Below are 22,243 nucleotides of genomic sequence, written 5' to 3'. Positions count from 1 at the left end.
GGAATTCCTAAGTTTAACCACTGCTCGAAAACCATCCTCTGCTACCAAATTTGTTGCGAATTCCACTTGGAGGGTCCAAACGTCGGGACTCAAGTAGCTAAGGAATCACTCTAGCTTTGATTATGTATACCAAAACGATTTATTAATAAAAACAGAGCAATGCATTCCGGACAATAAATACGTGCACGGGTCTCAATGGAACATGACTAGTTCAGAGGTTCACAAAAAAGGCCCCGCAATAGTGGCCTACCTTGCTATTTATATCACTTCTCTTAAGGAGCTCTATTGGTTAAAAGCATCACAAGGCGGGTCATATCGTCTTAGCAACTGTATTTCTATTGGCTGGCTGGGTGGGCGCGACTTCCTGTTTACAGTCTTTGGCAACGTGTCTGTGTGCGTGCGTATTTGGGGTCCTTCCTCTGGAGGACCCTTTTGTTCGCCTCCATTGTGAGTGAACACGTGGCTTTCTGGTCTTACTGCATCCGGTTCTCTTGTAAATGTAATGTTTTCGCCAACAGGGTATCGCCCCCACCTGGATGCCAAGCAGCAGTACATTTTCTCCTTCATTCAACGTCTGATATGAGTTTTGTTTCATTAACTTATGCATAAGTTCATTCACAGTGTCTAAATATGATAACAATACCTGAGTACAATTTCTCACAATAATTCACAATACCTGAGTATAATTTCCCACACTAGACAACATAACCATAAATAAATGTGTCATGACGAGCCTGATTATCAATTTTTAATAAGTGATTTAGCTTTATGTGTTAACATTACATGAAACTGTCATTAAGAGGTGGTTTTCTACATTATAAAGCGTTACAATTGTGTCATGAATATTTTTCATTGACCTCAAGTAAAGAGAAACAATTTGGACCTGTCATGAAGTTGATTTTCATCCCCCCCACACTCCTATTAAACGGTAGAAATAGTTAAAAGAATTGTAAAAGCGGCTGAAATTGTTAGTTGAAAGTACTGAATACACGGCTGAACGAGTCAGCTTAAAGTTATGCATAAACTTTTCAAATGATTTGCAAAAAGTTTTATGTAAATAATAGAAAAACTTAGCTAAAAGGTCTGGCTGAACAATTGAAATAATTTGCTGAAATTGAAAATAAATTCAAACTAAAGTAGTATGATTGCTGTTCAAAGCCACATTATTATTGGCAGTTCAACAATCATGACATATCTTACATTGGAACTTCCTGATTTAACCCTTTAAGTTCAACTTACCTACGTAACGTTTGTTGCCCAAGGCGTCGACATCAGAGGCCGGCTGGGATTTGAACAGCTCCGAATCCTCCCTGGGTTCCTGTCGACGGGCTGAAGAAAGAAACATGAACTCTCTGGTTTAGGACACGAGGTTTATAGGAGACCGGAGCTCTAGGTGTCACTAAGGTTGACCAAGATGTTTCTTTACCACTACTGAAGGAAGTGTTAGTTTACAGAAAATCTCCACCTGGACCAACCTGACCGCTGTACATTTCTCATGCATGGCTTTCCTCTTCCTTGCTAAAAATCTACTTAAAAACATTAATTTGAGCTTTGCCAAACAAACAAGAAAGGTTCTAGCATCACTATTTGTAGAGTATAGCATGCTGTAGCTGTGTAAAACAGCGTGGTGGGCGAGAGCAGCAGACCATGAAGGTACACCATGAGTTCCTATTCACGCATGTATCATGATTGGATTTAACAATTTTTAAAATTTGATATTTTCCACAGAATTAAATTTATTTATTTATTTTACCATTGATTTACCTTCATATTGTCTGTTTATCTGGCATCGCAGACGGCCACTACATCATATCCAGTTACAGCAAAACAGACTGAAAGCAAAAACTTGCAGAAAATAACTGTTGTGTACTTCTTTACGTATTAAATAAATGTCAGACTGACTGATGTGCATTATTTTTACAGAGAAAACAATGTTTTTAGAAATGTCAGATAGTATATTGTACTGTCTCTAGAAGTGTATTATTTAATTTTTGTTGAAGAATTTAAAAAAAAACTTGCAAAACTCAATACTATCGAATCGCCACCCATGTATCGTAAAAGAATCGTGACGAAAGCATTTTGTCCCGGCCCCGTTGTTTTCCATCTCCACCTGATCCAGTCTCACCTCTGTTGGTCCTGATCTCTGCTTTGTCCAGTTTGGTGACGATGTCGTCCTCCACACCAGAGAGATGAAACACACAGTCGTACCTCCTCCAGTCTTCATCTGGGACTGATGAAAGGTCCAGGTCTACACTCATCTGGAAGGATCCATCGTGGTTGGGGAGGATCTCTCCGAGGTCCATGTCCTCATGAAGCTCCTCTCCATCTTTCCTCCAGAACATCATGGCTCTGTCAGGGTAGAAACCTGTAGCGTGGCAGCTGACTGGAGAGGACGGAGACTTCTGGAGGAGAGACACTGAGGGAACCTCTGGACAGTGGAGACAAAGACTTTATTATTATTATTATTTACTGCTTATTAATCTTTTCTGTTGATTTAATGCATTTTAAAGTCCAATATGTAATATATTTACTTAATAAATCCAAACATTAGCCCATTGTGTCATCAGATATTAAGGAAACATGCTAAGTTAAAATACTATCTTTTCTGACAACAATGCCAGTATTTTAGGGTGAGGTTGTTGCGTTTTTAGCGGTTCCTAATGTTTATTTTATTGTTTTTATTGTTATTATTACTGTTATCTTTATACTGTCTTCTCTTTTTCTCTCTATACTGGACTCTTCTTGCTAAAAACGGATGCTGGACATTTCAATTTCCTTGCGGGAGTCATCCCAAAAGGATTAAAGTCTCAGGATCTAAATCTAATTCTAAGCCGAACCAGTGTGTCTGTTAGTTGGGAACAGAGCTCCACGTGAGCACAGGCTTCTATGTCTGTTAATATAGCATCAAAGTGTAACCGAGAAGAGACTGAAGGTGACATGGATAAAAAAAGGGAGGACAGGAAGTGTGAGAAAGAAAGAAATGGTTCATATTTTTATTGTAATGTTACTGTTGGTTAGCCAAGCTGACATCCATCATGGACAACACCTCTCACCCCCTACATGACACTGTGGGGTCCCTGAGCAGCTCCTTCAGCAGCAGACTGATACCCCCACAGTGTAAGAAGGAGAGGTACCGCAGGTCCTTCATCCCGGTCTCTGTCAGACTCTACAACACCTGCACTACCTGATAGTGTTGTAGTTTCTGCTCCTGTTTTTCTCCCATCTACATCACACACTTTCTGTTTATCTTTAATATTGGTATTTATATTATTTTATTACAAGTACTTACTTTTCAATATTTATGGTCTCAGGTTAATATAATTTAAATTATGCTACCGACTCTTGCTTCTTTGCTCTAATTACACATCCAACTTAATTTTTAACGTCACTTACACCGCAATATTGTTTCTCTTATCATGGCAACCGCACTTTAAAATTCCTTTTGTTTGACGGCATTTTACTTACTCAGTCTACCATATTTTCATTGTCTATTTCTTGCCTGTATTTCTTGCCTTGTATTTTTTGCCTTGTATTTCTTGCCTGTATTTCTTGCCTTGTATTTCTTTCGTGCTTACTTGTTTGTGTGTTATTGTTTTGTTTTTTGTTTTTTGCTGTTGCTGCTATGCTGCTACTTGTAACGACAGAATTTCCCCGTCGTGGGATAAATAAAGTATAATCTAATCTAATCTAATCTAAACAAAGAAATATTAACATTGTTGTGTCCAGGGTACGATTCGTGAAGATAGCAGATGGTACTTACTCGTTCATTCCTCGGGAATGTTTTAATCCAAACCACAATGTTTTTCCTAAACTTAACTTGTCGTTTTGGTGCATAATGTAACTGTCCTTGCTGCTTGACGCTCAGTTTTTCTGGCTAAACTCCACTACTACGGCCCCTGAAAGTCCTCTGACGGTGCCTGTCCCTGGCTCACAATCACCTATTGGCAGCTTAACAACTGCTGCTGAATTTTACTGTTGGCAACATGAGTTCACGTTACAGTACATTACTATTTCATGTATACTGCATCCTGTTATTTCATGTATATTCTGTATGTGTGCTGTGTGTCTGATATTTTGCTGATGTAACACTGCAATTTCCCATTTTGGGATTAATAAACATCTGTTTATGACATCAGGTCATGTGATTCTACCTGTTCTTAGCAGAGAGCTCCTCCCATAGTTCAGAAACTTCTTCAGCCACTCAGGACAAATCTGGGTGAAGTAGTGTTTATTCTGAGCTATCAAAGCTTTGTCATTGTCCCACTTGTGTTTGGTGATGACAGCCTGTGGTTTCGGAGCGATCCACGTCTCTGTCTTTAAGTCATATGATATGAAGTCTTCTCCATCATAACCAATCTGTTCATAACCATTAACCTCTCCAGTCTCATCATCCCACTCACAGCCGTACATCTTCTGGAGAATGTGGACACCTGACAGAGAGAGAGAGAGAGAGAGAGAGAGAGAGAGAGAGACAGAGAGAGAGAGAGAGAGAGAGAGAGAGAGAGTCATCTATTATCAGTTGATCACATCTTTAACATCACATTATGAAGATAGTTAAAGAAGCAGTAATAAGTAACTGTAATGTGATTGCTGAGTTATCAACAGTAACGTGTTACATTGTAGCCTGAAGAAGGTTGATCTGTGTCATTAAACTTCTTTGCACTTCAAGGTAAATGCTGTGCCTCTCTGTTGAAATCAGAGGCAAGTGCAACATGTACAGTAGTTTTTTTCCTTTACCATATATACGCTACAGTCTACATCCATTTTCTTTCGTTTCTTTCATTTATTTAATAGAACGAAATACATGAAAATTATTGTAGCTTATTTAAACCATTCAAATTGTGCAGAGGGAAATCTGACCGGAGACTATTACAATTTTCAGTCCTCATGATTCTTTTGCAGTCAATGGGGACTAATTACCGGACAACTCAAACTCTCCTGTGTGTTTGTGTGTGTTAACTTCTGTTTACTAAAATACAAAATGAAAATATACATTTTATCAGTATAGTGAAACATAAACAAACCTCCAGTTTGGTTGAAGCGCTGCTTTATAATTTCAATGTAGGCTTTGAAGAACTGTTGCTCACTCACAAAGATCCCTGTCAGCGTCTCCCAGTACTGAGGATAGTCTTCTGTGACTCTGCTCATCCAGTCTTGTTTGGGTTCTGCTCTCTTGGTGATACTGTCATAGTGATCCATCTCAACGTCATTGACCAACCCAACACCAACAAACTCTGGGAAGTTTGGGACTCCAGAAGACACCGTGTATAAATACTTCACAGAGTGAGTCACTGTAAGAAAACATGTAAATGTGCTGTATTTATATAGCGCTTTTCCAGTCTTAACAACTACTCAAAGCACTTTTACATCTACAGGAAACATTCACCATTCACACACATTCATACACTGTGGCCGGGGCGGCCATACAAGGTGCCACCTGCTCATCAGATAAACACTCACACATTCACACTCCGATGCACAGCATCGGGGGCAACTCGGGGTTCAGTGTCTTGCCCAAGGACACTTCGACAATGACTGCGGGAATTAATAATTAGTTAATGAATTAAAACATGAATGTCATAATTTCAGTTTCTACAGTTGTTTAAATCACTGAACAATGTATTTTTTTCTGCACACCGAATCAAAAACGACTTTACATTTAAGACAGCCGAATAATCTCTGCTGAGTAGTCAATAAATGCAAAAAAGGTTTTTCTTCATAAACTCTTTACTTTAATATTTCTGAGAATTTTTGTCCAAAAAACTGCTTTTTCATTATAATTAAATTTTGTTGATGTCGTTGTCAGAGGGTTTTAAATGTTTGAGTATTTCTGTTTTTAAAAACTAACAAAAAAGGAAAATATCTGACTCCGTTTTTTTTTATCTTGATATATGTAAATTTAAGAATCATATTTAAAGCTTTAGTGCGTAACTTTATGATATTAATGAACGTCCGTTACATTCAAGCCATTCCCAAATTAGTTGCTACAAAGCTAATTAAGACTCAGCTCTACACTCTCTCTGGATTTCTCAGTCTGACCATCTTCAGAAGATTGTGGCGTCCGGTGACTGTCCCGAGCAGAAATTCAAGTGAAGATAATGACCTCTTCTGAAAAGTCCATCATGTTTTTTAATCCTCCTTGTCCTCCTCAGCTACTAGCAACTGCGTAGAGGAGGGCCGGGGGCGCACGAGCGATCACGGAAGGCTTGTATCATGTGGACGCACCAAGAGTGTTGTTGTCATTACTGTAGAATTCCTCATGGGGGAGACAGAAACTACGCACTACAGCTTCAAGTAATCTTTGATAATTTTGTGTGAAAACCATTTGTATTTTAAGCAGTGACATCTCTGGCATTCGGAGCCTGGTGGGCACAATAAACTCTGTATGGGCAGACTCCGACTCACCAATAAAACTACACACAAACCTAACATTACTTAATGAATCCAAACACAAACGCACCTCGTACATGAAATCACAACTGTACATACAGTATAAACGTAACGTGGTTTCAATGTACTAAATTTAACTTTTAATAAATTGTCAACTTGATTCATATTGCTTTGTTGTATTTGACTCTCTATTAGTAGTAGCTAACAAAAACATGACTGACAGACAAAAATTCCACAGTAGCACAGTGTCTTAACAAATGTGTAAATTATGCTAACTATGATAATGGTTTGGTTAGTTTACATTTCTATAATCTGCAAGGAAGTCCTACAAATAAACACTGACTATCAAAAAAACCTTAAACTGATAAATACAGTTGTTTTTTTTACATTCAACATACTTAAAAAAAAGGTCTAAACTGACCTGCCGCTGCGTCTTGTACCATGAGGACAAGGAGTAGCAGACCGATCCAGGTCTTCATTGTGAGCTGTCTCTTCTGAAGCATTGATCGACTTATTAACAACTTCTATGTTTAAGATCCAGAGGAACAGACTCCGTCCTTCCAGGTCGAGCCCCAGGGTCAGCTGAGGATAAAGCGCTGTCATCAACCTTCATCTGGCCAATGGGAATTTAGACTGAGATCAACGTCACTTGTTACTCGGTGAAACTGACCCACAACTTTCACTAGGGTGAACAGAGGATAAAACTGATAGACGGTATAAGAAATGGACAATATGACTAGACCAGTAAAGTCTATTAGAAGCACTTTTTCGGCAAAATTACCATCCCAATGCCAATGGGTCTTGGCGTGGCCATAGTGGTCGGTTGGCTGGGGTTATGCACTTGACCTTGAGTGGTTAAGGTTAGGATAGCCGATTGGTTAGGGGATAGGACTTGAACAAATGGGGTTACGTTACCTTGCGTAAGCATGGACGCCTGGCCAATAAATGCTATTGAAGGGCAGGTCTTGGCGTGGCCATAGTGGGATTCGTAACATCACTTTCCGGTGAAGGCTAGGCGTTACAGCGCAGCCTCCAACTGAGCTTGAAGACGTAGATGCGACGTAAGCAATGTGTCTGTAAGTCTTCTGGTTGCTGTGCCAAGAGAAATCTCAATCATTCCCAATCAGCAGAGACGGAGAGCGTAGGTATATGTTAGGAGATAACATAGACACAGGCTAATTGTTGCTAACAAAAATGCTAGTTAACGTTTAAACCAAATCAGCTAATGTAAGTCAAAACCGTCTGCGAGCTTCTCCTGTTCTGTTCGGTAATTCCTCTACTATGCAACAGTAAGTTACGTGGTTATGACACAACCTATTTTTACAAAAACATCGGAAATGGAGCCATAACGTGAGATACAAAGTAATGGAGCCTTTAATACATTGTTGCGTTTCATTAGAAATAAACAATGGACAAATAGAGCCTTTAAACGGTTCAGATGTAAAGGTATTTGCTGTCAAATTGACATCAAAATGAATGGAAGTCTATGGAATGCTAACGGCGGGTGAGTACTAGGTAGCATAAAAATGGCGCCATATGAGCTACACTTAGTGGAGGCTGTGTCTCTACCCGATGTGTCGAGTGCAGATGTCAGTTGCTCATGCATCACATTGCGACAAGTAGCATTAGAGATGCTAACGTTAGACTTCTGTAATGTCAATAGAGTAAAAATGGACCTACATAACACGGCTGTTCACTGCTGGCTACAAGTTAGCAGTCAAAGGCTGTCACTTGAATGGCGTTTTGAGCTAACGTTAGCAATCAAACATCACAGATACAGTAGATAAAACGTTTCTGAAATGATTTCCATCTTCTCTTATTGTATGTTATGAGAACATTTTATTTAATGGATTGTACTAATTTCAATATGACACGTTATGCCGTAAACCGTTCTGACCATCAGCAGCTCAGATCTGCACTCGACTCACATCGGTTCGCCAGCTTACCTTTTCGTACTTTTTGTATGTCTTCAAAAAAAATAATATTTCATATAATGATACACAAACACATTAAAAACATTGAACGCGTACATACATTGAAAAAAGGGTTGCATGAAATTAACATTAAATATGGTTGTAAGGCATTGTAAATGTTCAGAGTCCGGATGTCTTTCTTATTTGTCCTTTTAAAGTTTTCAAATATAATTTCATGTCATTTTTAAATTGGTGAATATTCCTTCAGTCATTTAAATTTATGGATATAAGATTTTCACAATAAAAAGTGAAAACCTGGCATTTATCCACATAATTTCCTTCATAGTAAAAAATTATTTCTCTACTTTGTAATTTTATCCTAGCGCCACACACAATACATGAAATACATCCTGCACATCAATCCAGAACAATCTGAGATGAAAACATTCACAAAACAAACTCCACAAAATATGCAGAAAGATCGGATTTATATTTCTTTAAAATTTGATTTCTTGGGTAAATTCAATGGACAATTTTGAAATACACTTCAGTAACTTTATTACTGACAACATATTTATTATAATAGGTTCAAATCAAATTCCAAGTGATATTCCCAAAGTGATTATTCCAATAATGTTTGCATTTTGAAAGTTCTCTGTTCTCCCTTGTGTTGTCTGGTTTTACTTCCTGTTGTTTATTTTCCCACCTGTGTGATTACCTGTCCCCGCCCTAATGTGTTGCACCTGTGTCCCATTGTGTCCCACTGTCTCCCCTGTCAGTCACATATCAGCTTGTACAAGTCTCCAGTTGTTTAATTATGACAGAGTAGCTCTCAAAATGCTCTACTACTGTCTAATCCTGTGGGTCTGGGTTTTCAAGGTGTAGTGCAGGGAAACATGATCCGCCATGTGCACGGTCTGTTTTATTTTGAAAATTAACCGGGTGTTCTATTTTGTCTCTGTGCTCGACTTCCTGTCCCACACCATCTGCCGTGTGAAAAGAGGTTTCTTTTAAAATTCTGCATTAAATATATCCAGCAAAAGGGACACCAAAGAGATTCAAACTTGATATTGAATATTCTTGTACTTTCTGTGAACTGGAAGAAGAAACAATCTGTCATTTGTTCTTCCATTGTCTGTATACTAAAATATTTTGGATTGATGTTCAACATTTTGTCAGACGGAACACGGGGCAATCAATTCAATTTAAAGATTTGCTTTGAAGACAGTGAGAAGGATAAAGATGTTGTTTATTTAATTCAATTAATCTTGTTATTGGGAAAACTCCACATCCACAAGAAGAAATGGGCGGACTCCAAACCATGCTTTGAACACTTTTTTCAAGAACTGCAACAATACAGCAAAACTATAAGAGGCATTAGGAACAAAAAGCCAATTAAGACTGGATTTGTGTTTGATACATTTTTCATGGATCGGTGATACATTTGATACACTCTGTTTGCACTACACTTTTTTTTTTTTACTTTTATTTTGATTTATATATCTATTTTTCTTTGTTTATGCACCTCTGGCTTTGACTTTGGAATTATACATACTGGTTATGTAAATGTTCTTTGTTAATAATAATGTTCTTTGTTAATAAAAAAATAAAAAAACAAATAAAAAACAAACTATCTGCCGTGTGTTGAATTGCTGCGGAGCTCTCCGGCATCCGGGAAAAGGAGAAGCTCTGCGTATCTGCTCCGCAATGCGGCGGACCGCCGGAGCTGGGACGGAGTCGGACTGCAGGCGTTGTGCAGGCAGTGGAAATACGCACGTCGACTTTAACTGAAACCTAATGACTGGCCCTCACACTCCCTCATCCTCCTGCGGGCCTCCTCGCCTGCAGAACTCACATTCCTGTTACACACATACACACGCATCTTATAGCTTTTTTCTTAAGTGTTTCCATTTTTAAAAGAATGCAGATCAGCAGTCAGACTTCTTTTGTGTTTCTAATCCTCTTGCAAGTACAATAAAGAACAAATTGGCACTCAATTCGTCATTGTAGAATTTGTGTCACATCTGCAAACTCAACGCACATATTTCAAATTCAACTTTCTAGCAGAACTTGTTTCAGCAGTTCCTGTTAGTTGGCACAACAGCATGTGCACATTGAGTGGAAGCAGCAGTGAGTAAGCAGAAGGAGCAGATGTGTGTGTGTGTGTGTGAAAGTGAGAGACAGTGAGGCAGAAACAGGGCGAGGCAGAAAAAAAGAAACAGATACAAGGAGAGATAATACGATGGAGAGAGAAGAAATGGAGTAATAAAACGAGATGGAGACAGAGCACTGGATGGAGGGAGAGAAAATGAGTAAGTGTGTAGGATAATGGGAAATGGAGAGAGAGAGAGAGAGAGAGAGAGAGAGAGAGAGAGAGAGAGAGAGAGAGAGAGAGAGAGAGAGCAGGTGGCCGGCAATATGCCAAACCCGCCATGAAATATTCAATCTTTAATCAGACTTCAAGCATTCCCTAATGAGGCGTGAGAAAGATGAATTAGCCCTTCAAGTATAGGGAGCTGATCCACACGGATCTATCTCCTGCAACACACACACACACACACACAACACTAAAAAATACACACAGTAGCAAATGTGTGCATTTTCACACCCATACAATGTTAGAAGGGACCCAAGCTCCCAATATGTGTAGTTGGTTTTCACTGAAAGAAGGTAGAGTAGATATTTTGTGGTTGAGATTAATGGACCACACAATATAGTAGTTATTGAAAGAGGCACACACACACACACAAGTGCAGACAGAGATGCAAATGTAGTGATGGCTCCCACTCTTGTGCTACACGTTTCCCACATCCAGGAGTGTGAAAGTGAAATGCTCTGACACACTACTGCAATGCGTTCATATCCACTACAGTTAGTACTCACATTTTTATAGTCACTGTTTTTATTTTTAACCAACATGCTGAAGAAAATCAAAATCAACAACTAAAAAGTGCCACAGTTTTACTACTTCCAGACCGCACTGTACGACTAGCATCACGTCTCGAGTGTAAAACAAAAAGCCAGAGCAGCTCTAAAGCCGGGTGGGGAGTCATCTTAAACGCAGCTACGTCTGTCAGCTCTCGGTGTACAGTGGTAAAAATAAATACTATCTAAAAATACCAAGACTGAAATGATAGAGAACTATTTATCTGTTTGAAGTTAGTTTGTTTTAGCAGCAGTGTTGCCAACTCTGAGTTTCTCTCCAGATATACTCTTTATTTCTAAAAAGAGTGACTTCAGAAAAGCGAGATATATCATATTTTAATTGATTGCAATGCATACTAGATTAATCAGATTAATCACAGTCCACGGCTCTTCTGCCTACAGCACAAGGTCCCTCTGCCTCTCCTCTTGCTCCGTGAGCAGCAGGCCGCCGGCCGACAACCACGGAGATTAAATTATAAAAATGATATGTGATGAAAATGAGTGTTTGACGTCTTTTGGCAACTTTTGGAGCAAGTGCTAGATACTTTCACTGAAAACGAGTGTGTAACGCTGATTAGCAGAATGTCAAATGCAAAATCTGTTAATTGTCTAATAGTTCTCTTTTTAAGTTTTCTTTTTTTCAGGGTATTTGCATGTAACTGATCCCCATGTATTTTTAATTTCAAAATGTTTAAAACAAACTCAGCTTGCAGTATAGTGAGGCCCACATTATTTTAGAGCAATGCGTAGAGAAGTAATTTGGTGCTAATGCTAAAAAATAGAAATAGAATTCCTCATGGTGGTGACAGAAACTACACATGTTGGATTGGACATTTAAATGCTTTATTTAAATAAAAACAAATTAAATAAAAAGAGTTTTAAAAAGACAGGTTCAAGAACAGGAAATATTCCTCAGAATGGATCATTAAAGCGTCCAAAATTGCATACTATGCATTACATACTTAATATTATCAACTAGTCAGCCCACTGTTGCGGTACTGTGAATAAACAGCATGTAGACGCACTGAGCTGTCATCACCACGTCACTTCCTGAAAGCCTCTTTGCCTGTTGAAGATGCGTAACCATGGTAACCTGTGCAAAGCTCTGGAGATGCATTCTATCTCTATGCTCCAGACGGTCAAACTCTCAGCGCATTTCCACTGTTTCCACTCAAATAGAAATTCTGAATCAGCCAGAACTGAAATCTTAAGGCTTCCCACTTTAAATCAGACCATTGCTATGGCGATTGCTAAAGGCGACCTAGGCAATTGCATAGGGTGTCAAATGTATCGGGGGTGTTGGGTTGCCCTTAGGTCTACTTTCCATTAATAATAGAATTAGAATGACAAGCAAAATAAGCAAAATGCCCCCTTTGGCACAAGTCTACTTGTCAACCTGATTATTAGATCGAATTGACGATTACTGTCGATCGTTTCCTAACTGGGGGAAAACTTCAAAGCAACGATTTAGTTTTTAAATCACCCGCAAAACTCAATATCACCCAGGGCAACCAAAGAGGTTACATCATCACAACTCATAAAAAACAGTCTAGCATCATCTCTGCCTTTTATGCCTTTCATCTTGATGATGACATCATTTGCATGTCATGACATCACCACTGTTTTTACTTAAGGTGCATCCAGTGTCATAGCATCACATTTCAGTTTGATGTTGGAGTACATACAACCTTTTATTGTGGGAGCACCTTGTTAGAGATCTTTTCACATTTTTTAACTTAAACAGAATGCTGAATGTGTCCTAGTTTATTTCCCCTTTTCAGGAAACTACGCGTATATGCTTTAAATACCTTACACTTAGTTTCCTTGGGCCGCAGTGCATGAGAAAGACAGCTGACAGGAGGTAAACATCGACCCGTGTATCTGTTGCTTGTTAATGCAATTCCAGTCACACAGAGAATAAGGAGGAAAGACTTTTAGAGTATACATTGAATATATGAAACAGACAATCACAATGAAGCCGGTAGAAAAAACTGAGACTAAATCTATGAAAATAGAAAAACTAAAGAGTGAACTTTCCAGGGTAAAACTCAACGAGCAACGGTTAATGGACCAAAACACAGAGCAGAAAAAAAGGCTTGCCAAACTAGTAGCAGCAGATATCGCCTTAAAAAAAGAACAGAATGAGGTTACTACACTCACAAAGGTAATTGCTCGCAAGGACAGGCATGTAGAAAAGTTAAGACAAGAACTAAACAATGTCAAAACGGAACTTTTGGACGAAAAGACCGACAGGGCTGATGAGAAGGATAATTCAGAGAAGATAATTGCGCGTCTCACGAAGGAGTCTCAGGAATATCTGAACAATTTCTCTGTGGAGAAGATGTTCAGGGAGCAGAAGGAGAAGGAGATTGAAAAGCTGATCAACACAGAGACTGACAAAAAAGAATTAATCTCGCGTGTGCATACGTTACGTCATCAGGTCCAAGAGTTGACGGGGAATAAACGTTATGCCCTCAAAAAAATTGAAGAACAGAACCAACTGTTGAAAAAGAAGGACAAAGATTTCAATTTGATAACAGATGAGTTAAACACAGTGAAATTATCTGCAAACCACTGGAAAGACGAAGCAGGAAAGCTGATGTCATTTAAAGACAGATTTAAGAAACTAGAACAACAATTTGAGAGACAACAGAATGAACTTATAAGATACAAAAACAAAAGGACATCTACAAGAAAGAAAATCATCTACTTTCAAAGGAGATAGCGCTCTTGACGAGTAAGATTGAGGAATTGACCAATTCGTGTACGGACCTGGAATACGAAATGGACATTGTGCAGCAAGAAAATAAATCCCTAGTAGTGGATTTTGAAAATCAAAAAAAAGAGGCAGAGAAACAGCGTAAGCTGATTGAGTCCTTGGAAAATGAACTCAACAGTTGCAGTGGACTCAAAATGAAACTCCAAAAAAAGAAGAGAGAGCTCACCAAGCACACCATGGCCAGAGACATTGAGATTATGACTGTTAGAAATCTGATTACTGAGTCAGAAAGCCAGCAAAGACGACTAACAATCCAGATTGAGAGTATCAGGACTGAGAAAAAACTCATCACGGAAAATTTCTTCAAGGCTCAGACGGAAATGAATAGGATGAACGACACCATTCGAAAACTGCGTCAAAAACTGAAAGGCAACTGCCGTGAAGCCGATTTAAAGACCACAGAGCTGGTCAAGGTAAAGATGAATTTGGATTCTCTGAGATGCCAGCTGGAAAACGTGAGAGAGCAGCTGGCAGAAACAAAGACGGCACAGACGCTTTCCATGGCTTCTGCTGACAAGGCCCATCAGCTGGCAGAGAAGGAATATGCCAAGATTGCAGCAGAGAAGGAGAAGTTGGAACTCGAGGTGCAGCAGTACCACGAACAAGCTGTGCAGCAAACACGGATGCTCAACCTCCAGGATGCCGAGAAGGCCAAGCTAGAAGAAACGATCAGGGAATATGCAGAGACAGTCAAGTCTCTCAGGCCGCAGATCAAGAGACTTCAGCTTGAGCATAACTTCGAAGACACAATGCAGCAGCGGCATGCAGCTAGTTCACGCCGAGAGAGAACTAGGTGTAAAACGAGAAATAGGAATACCATTGTAAAAATGTTGTTCAACCAGCAGAGACAGTACGTGCTCTCTATGAAAAACATAGGTGGAAAAAATCTGGAACAGAAAAAGGAGATTGAGGATCTGAAGTGCAAGTTGACACGGCGGCCGGATGACGCAATAAAAAAGTACCAAGAGTGTCAATGGCACAACGGACACTTGAAAAAAGAAGTTATGGCATCACGTGCAGTCCTCACGGCGTACGAGGCGAAGCACAAGGAATTGGAAGAGGAGAACAAACGGCTTACAGATGACCTGAGGAAGCTCAAGTTGGAGGACAAGCATTTCCACTTGCCCCCTATTCGCAAACTGCCTCCGTCTGAGGACAAATCAAACAAGACGTATGTGTCTGGGCACATAGCAAAGCACACCCTAACCCATGATCGCTTCCCACTACATTCCAAGAGTCAGATGAAGTACACCACCCTTCCTCCCATCTCCAGTAGTCTCCGGTGCAATGGAAGAAAAATCACGCCACACCGCCACCTCAATGATCCATCTCCGTAAACATAAGGTAAAGTTCCTGCCAAGGATGGGAAGTCGTGACGCGGCCAACACTACCTGTGATAGGCTAGTGTTTATTGCCTTTATTAGTTAGGTTTAGGCATGATTAGTGAGATTGGTAAGGGTCACACGTTTTAGGACAGCACTGTGACTCAGTGGCTAGCATCGACCTTTCACAGAAAGGCTCCTGGAGGGTTAAACTCCATCCAACAGGAGCCTTTCTGTGTGGAGTTTGCATGTTTTCCCTGTCTGTTTGGTTTAATCTGGGTGCTCCGGTTTCCTCCCACAGACATGCGGGTAAGATACAATACTTGAGCAGCGGGTCGTCCACTAATCGCAGGGTTGGTGGGTTGATCCCCAGCTCCTCCTGCACACGTTAGTTTCCTTAAAAGAACACACTTATTGGGAGTTTAGCTTACTCACCATTACCCCAAGAGTTAGACAAGTTGATACATATCCTTCTCATCACCCTGCGAGCTGTATTGTGTCACCAATTACTAGATACTAAAAGCATAGTTTACAATCCTGGGTGTTAACCAGGGAGACCAGGTAATACCATGAGGTTTCATAGAATTCTAACCAAAAACACTGACCACTGAATCTATGGCTATGCTTGCTCTGGATATGGATCCAAACACACCTGTAGTCACCTTCAAGAACCACCGTGTCGTGGTGGATGTCTCGCAGCGGTCTCCCACACCAAATGCATGTGTTATATGCATGTGTAATATCCAGTGCGCCACCACCTGTTGCTCAGCCTGCTTAGCTATTGTTATGAGACTGTCACATATTAACTATATATCCTGTAAATATGCTAAAATTACTGTGACTTTTCTAATGTGTTTAAAGTTGAAAAATCAAAAAACAAAGACAATGAATAAAATAAATATTTTGCAATCAAAGAATATTTTTGTTGTTATCAATTGTGGTCTCCAGAGTAAACTTGCTCTGAAGAAACTAAAATATGTGTATATTTAAACAGCACAATTTGTATAATAATGATAATAAGAAGAAGAATTAAATTTCCTACTGTTTTACTAAGTAATAACCATATGTTATATTTGGCAAAGAGTAATGCATAACACATGATGTCATGCTGCAGCTGTAAGAAAAGGATATTTTCATCATCGTCAGTAAAGTCAGCTGTTTGCCGGAGTCACTTCTTTCTGTGCAACGACATCCTCTCCCTGAGCTGAAAGGCAGCAGGATTTTATCTTTGATCTGAAACACACGCTTGTGTGCTTCACCAGCGTTTGGTCACTAAGTATTGTTCATAACCCATTGGTTCAGTTTATAGGTTAGAGGTGAACATTATGTTGGGGGTAAAAGAAAATTGAAAAATACATTTTTGTTGTAAAATCTAAAAAACACTTTAGTATTTTCAGGCCTGAAACGTATTCCCATAATATTTCTGCAGGGGCTTTACAGTGACTTTAAGGTGTTCTATCTTAAATTCTTCTTTAAAAAAAAAGGACAGAGAGATGTCAATATGTCTATTACATGCAAACGCAATTACACATAGCAACTTGTGACATTACACACAACTAATAGCACCCTATACCTCCAGCAGAACATCTGATATTGTGCCAAGCATCTGAGAGAGAAGTTTAATTTGGTAGCTATCAATTTCTGCACACATGTATTGTCAAAATGATCCCAAAGCTCGAACTGAACCAGGACGTTGCAGTTGCAGGTCGTCCAACATCTTCTTTCACCACAGCTCATTATTGAAAGCACGTTGATCATATGCTCACTGTTTTTATCGGCTCATTTGATTGATTAATGCTGAGGTGCCAGGCCCCATTCTCACCAAATGAGCATTGCTAAAACGTGTGTCCTTCTCTTTTGCCGGATGTCTGTGACCTTACGCTTTACGTGTATAGCCAAATATTCAGATATTTAGTGAATGTTCCTTATATGAGTGTGTGTGTGGTTGTAAATGACAGGCAACATACGTATCTGTATGTGATTAAGAAGATTGTTTGTAGGTCATTAGTCAAAAGTCCCCCTAATAACTGCATCCCTTACCTTCACTATAAATATCATCAAAGGATGTAGTTCTTGCCAGGAAACTTCTTAGGAAATGATTAAGAATTACAGATATTTCAGAAATTTCTAGATGATTAGATTTGTTTGTTTTTTATTCATTTACTTTGTTGGCTTCAAAGTTTCATTCATTGTTAAATATGTTGGAAAATACTACAATCTCCCTAACTGATTGGAAAAAGATTCAAACTGTATACTGTAGTCCTCAATACAGCCCTAAGAGTATGTGTGTTATACTGTAACACTGACCACTTTATCATGAGAAGTACTTGTAAGAAACTTCTGCACCTGAAAAGGTCAACTTAAGGCTGGACTTTTAGTATTAATTATAATTAATTATTACTATTATGATAGTGATAATGTGGGAAAAATGTGTCTTTGTTTGAGTGCATATGAACATCTTCAGCTATGTGAAAAGAAAACTTCCTGGCTCCCTGTGATATCAATCCCTGCTGCACATTCAGTAACATCAAAGCATTTGTAAATTGTGGTTTGTACTTGTGAGCAACTCTCTGATCTCCACATCTGTGGTCTTCCGGAGCAGTCGCACCAGAGCTGGTGTGCCTCCACAGTTCTTCAGGGCAATCTTCAGCTCTGACGGTCGTGCATCAAGTCAGGAATCTCTAGATTTTTCTTAGAGACAACCTGTCAAGGAAAATGTTGACTCCTCACTCAGAGTTCAGCTTCCTCTTCTAATCTTTGCTGTCACCCTGTCAAGAAAAGTAGCAAACACATTTTTTCTCATATTAGTGTCCTCAATTTGCAGAACATTATTTATTTTATGGTGAACAGGGTATTAGTTGGTTGTCCACACGGGGGAAAAGAAAATCAATTTGAGTGTATTTTAAGGTGGAATTCTTACTGTTAGCAGGCCGGAAGCCTGAAATACAGATGAGAGAAAACAATTTTACATTTCAGAATTTATAAAAGAAGAACAAAAATAAATGGATTGATTTCCCTGAAGTACCACACATAATATAGGACGAGACTATCAGCGGTATTCATGTTAAAGTTATTAGTGGAGTAAAAACATATTTTTTCTTCACCATAATTGTTCCTTCTCCAGAGTCCAGAGATGCAGAGTGTCAGCAGCAACAACAACAGCAACAACAGTCCTACAGCCACTCCAACAACAGCACCAGCCGGCAACTCTGAGGGACGAACTGGAACCGGCACACAACACGCACACTTTGTGTTCATTCACATTGTAACAACTTATCAAGCCATTGCTTCTACACTTCAGAGTTTAGGATTTAGGAGTTAAAAGCAAAAATGTACAGGCACTTTTTCAATTAGCCACACAGTGGTGCTATTTGCTCTTCACTCTTTCTCATTGTTCTCTGGTGCACAGACTAACATAATTACCATTTTCTCGTGGCGCCACCTACGTGTGAAAGGAACTTTGCAGCAACTCTCAGTAAATGTTACCACTGGTCCGCATACTATTTATTTGCAGCTGTATCATACAAATAAATAGTTAACAAATCATACATTGTGATTTCTGGATGTTTGTTTTTTAGATTATGTCTCTCACAGTGGACATGCACTTACGATGACAATTTCAGACCCTCCTTGGTTTCTAAGTGGGAGAACTTGCAAAATAGGAGGGTTTTCAAATACTTATTTTCCTCACCGTCTCTCCCTCTCCCTCATTTCTATCATCTCAATACTGTCTCCAATACAGGCACCACTTGTGACTGCTTTTTTTAGCTGATCTTTTAACATAATTGTATGTGTTATGTATTTATTAAGTTTTATGTTCAAGCCTGTGTTCTGTGTTTTTCTTGGCTGTGAGACAACTTTCCTCTTGGGGACAATAAGGTTGAAATTAAAATGTTGAAATTAAAATGTTGTTAAAATTATACGCACAAGTTTCTCAGAAGTTCTTTCTTGGATTACGGCCTATGTTACCTACCGACATTTATTGAAATCTGCTGCAAACAAACAAATACAAAAGACCACAAAGATAACCACCTTGGCAAAGGTAACAAAGACCATAGCTCCAAGCAAACCAAGCTCCATCACGTCTGATTCCAGTCTCACCTCTGTTGGTCCTGATCTCTGCTTTGTCCAGTTTGGTGACGATGTCGTCCTCCACACCAGAGAGATGAAACACACAGTCGTACCTCCTCCAGTCTTCAGCTGGGACTGATGAAAGGTCCAGGTCTACACTCATCTGGAAGGATCCATCGTGGTTGGAGAAGATCTCTCCGAGGTCCACGTCCTCATGAAGCTCCTCTCCATCTTTCCTCCAGAACATCATGGCTCTGTCTGGGTAGAAACCTGTAGCGTGGCAGCTGACTGGAGAGGACGGAGACTTCTGGAGGAGAGACACTGAGGGAACCTCTGCAGAGAGGCAGACACTAGAATTGTATGCATCTACATCTTTTTTCCTTTGTTTTTTATCTTTATTTTTGAATAGTTCCATAAGTCTATCCTATTTGTTCCAGTATATTCTGTATGTGTGCTGTCTGTCTTATATTTTGACGCTGTAGCACTATTTTGCCTAAAGATGGTCTAGTACTGAAACGTTGCCAACTGTTAAACTTTACATATTTTCTGCAAGTTAGACAGTGTGAGGGAGTTTTCTTTGCAGCTGCTGTAGCACTGAAATTTCCAAATTTGGGATCAATTAAGTATATCTACTTTAATTTTCCTTTTTATTTGAATGTTGCAGTGCATTAGAAACAGAAAAGCCACATGAACACTGAGCCCATACAACAGTAGATTTGTCTATGTAATTACCTTTTCTCTGCAGGAAGCTTCTCCCATAGTGCACATACTTCTTCAGCCAATCAGGACATTTGTGTATGTAGTAGTTTATATTATACTCTAATCTAGCTTTCTCAGCATCCCATCGAAGCTTGGTCATGAAGGCCTGTTGTTTTGGAGCGATCCATGTCAGCGTCTGCAGGTCCAACGCAATAAAGTCTTCTCCGTCATAGCCGTACTGATTAAAACCAATAACTTCTCCGGTCTCATCGTCCCACTCACAGCCGTTCATCCTCTGTAGGATGTGGGCACCTGGGAGAGAGAGAGAGAGAGAGAGAGATAGAGAGAGAGAGAGAGAGAGAGAGAGAGAGAGAGAGAGAGAGAGAGCGAGAGAGACTACAGCAAGGTGACCATGACCACAGAGAAGCTGGAAGCTATATTCACTGCCAAAGGTCCATAATTTAATTTTTTGTTAACTTGTTTTTTGTTGTTGTAATTAACAAGCGTCTTTTAAAATAACGGTAGCCAATAATTTCAATCTGCCGCTAATAAAATGATCCAAACCAAACCGAAGCCCTATCATGTTAAAAGCACCAGGCTACTGTTGGGAATGTGTTAACGGCAACGCGACATCCCACAATCCGACGTCTAATGTATAGGGGTGGGAAAAGAATCGATTCTTAGATGCAGCTTGATTCTCTCTAGATCGATTCGATACTCGATGCAGATGAGTTAATAATCAATTATAATTATTATTTTTTGAAATGCGTTGATTTTTATTTAAAGGTTACTGTCTCCAGACAGAAAGACGGAAAGATGAAAGATGGGATAATGGACAACTTAGAGTTTAGGCAAGAGTGCAGAAAAACCCCACACAAAAATGGCCAAAAGGATTTTTTTTTTTATACATGCACATGATCTAATAAGACAAAATAACACAAGTAGGCTGTTCATCTACTTTATCACATCCGACCCCCTCGTGTTTCATGTTCTAAGAAGCCGATTCTCCGCCTTTAAACATGACTGAGCCTCTGACATGGAAGATCACTGAGAGAGAAGGTGACTCAGCATGTTGCATGGTATGACTACAAAATAAAAAACCTCAGTAGACAAAACATTATAACTTGTGTGTGACAAATACTGCACATGTCAAAATCTAACAAACTCAGATTAATATGTATTTTTTTTTTAAATCACACAATCGAGAGGCATTGATAATCGGTTTAGAGTCAAATCGGCTCCTGAATCGAGTGGTGAGGTGCCCAGAGATCCCCCCCCCCCACACACTAATGTATCAACAAGCCACGCAACTAACTTCAAAACAAAAACAATAAATGTTGAGGCGTGCCTTGCCTTTTGACCAATAAAAAGGTGTACATGATAACCAATTTGACAACATCGTAGTAAATATTTCCGGTGCATCTAAAAGCGTGCTCGTTAAGATACCAGCACAAACTGGTGATTAAAAGCCCCCCCCCCCCCCTTCCACTAGGCTGGCTACGGCCGATGAACATAACATACTGTACCTCCGGTTTGGTTCAAACGTTGCTTCAAGCTGTCAATGTTGGCTCTGAAGACCTGCTGATTCCCCGAACACTTCAGAGCATACCACTCCAGGTGTTGTGGGTCGTCCTTTATCAGCTTCCTCATCCAGTCCTGTTGGGTTCTGCAGACCTGATGTTGCTGTCACAGTAACCGACCTGGACTTCATCACCCAGCGCCGCCCCACAAACTCTGGAAGGTTAGGGACTCCAGAAGATGCAGTAAGAAAATATTTCAGGGAGTGTTTCACTGCAGGACAAGAGAGAAACATTTAAATCTGTTAAATCACAATGGGATAAAAAAAAAGAAAACAGAATAGGCTTATATTAAAATATAGACCCTACCCCAGCCCTAAGCATCTCATGCTTACATCCCTTAATAAGAGAAGTCTAAGTCTCTTTGTACATTCATGTGGATTTTTTGATTTAATATCTTTTCTTTTATTGTCTATGTTATTCATGTGGATTTGCCATTTAATCATCCTGTTTATGATGTATGTGTATGTTGTGTCTTTAAGCTACTGGGACCTTGAATTTCCCGTTGGAATATATAATAAAGTATCTATCTATTATCTAGTTGTCTAACTTTTTTTTTAATGTAGC

At 39.5% G+C, this 22,243-nt stretch overlaps 1 protein-coding gene across 1 annotated transcript; it reads right to left on the bottom strand.

The window, feature by feature from the left end:
* Positions 1-1,216: 1,216 nt before the first annotated feature.
* Positions 1,217-21,890, bottom strand: LOC116683936 (uncharacterized; the record flags this gene model as incomplete). Its single annotated transcript, XM_032510017.1, is given in 9 exon segments — positions 1,217-1,329; positions 2,126-2,428; positions 4,152-4,430; positions 5,025-5,291; positions 19,431-19,733; positions 20,133-20,411; positions 21,626-21,757; positions 21,760-21,825; positions 21,828-21,890. Coding segments are annotated over 9 exon segments (1,805 nt in total), but the record flags the coding sequence as incomplete, so codon positions are not given.
* Positions 21,891-22,243: the final 353 nt, after the last annotated feature.

The sequence above is a fragment of the Etheostoma spectabile genome, unplaced genomic scaffold (genome assembly GCF_008692095.1).
Source record: "Etheostoma spectabile isolate EspeVRDwgs_2016 unplaced genomic scaffold, UIUC_Espe_1.0 scaffold00019154, whole genome shotgun sequence".
In the NCBI taxonomy this organism is placed as follows: domain Eukaryota; kingdom Metazoa; phylum Chordata; class Actinopteri; order Perciformes; family Percidae; genus Etheostoma; species Etheostoma spectabile.
Note: the sequence above shows the minus strand (reverse complement) of the source record. Positions and strands in the feature narration are given on the sequence as shown.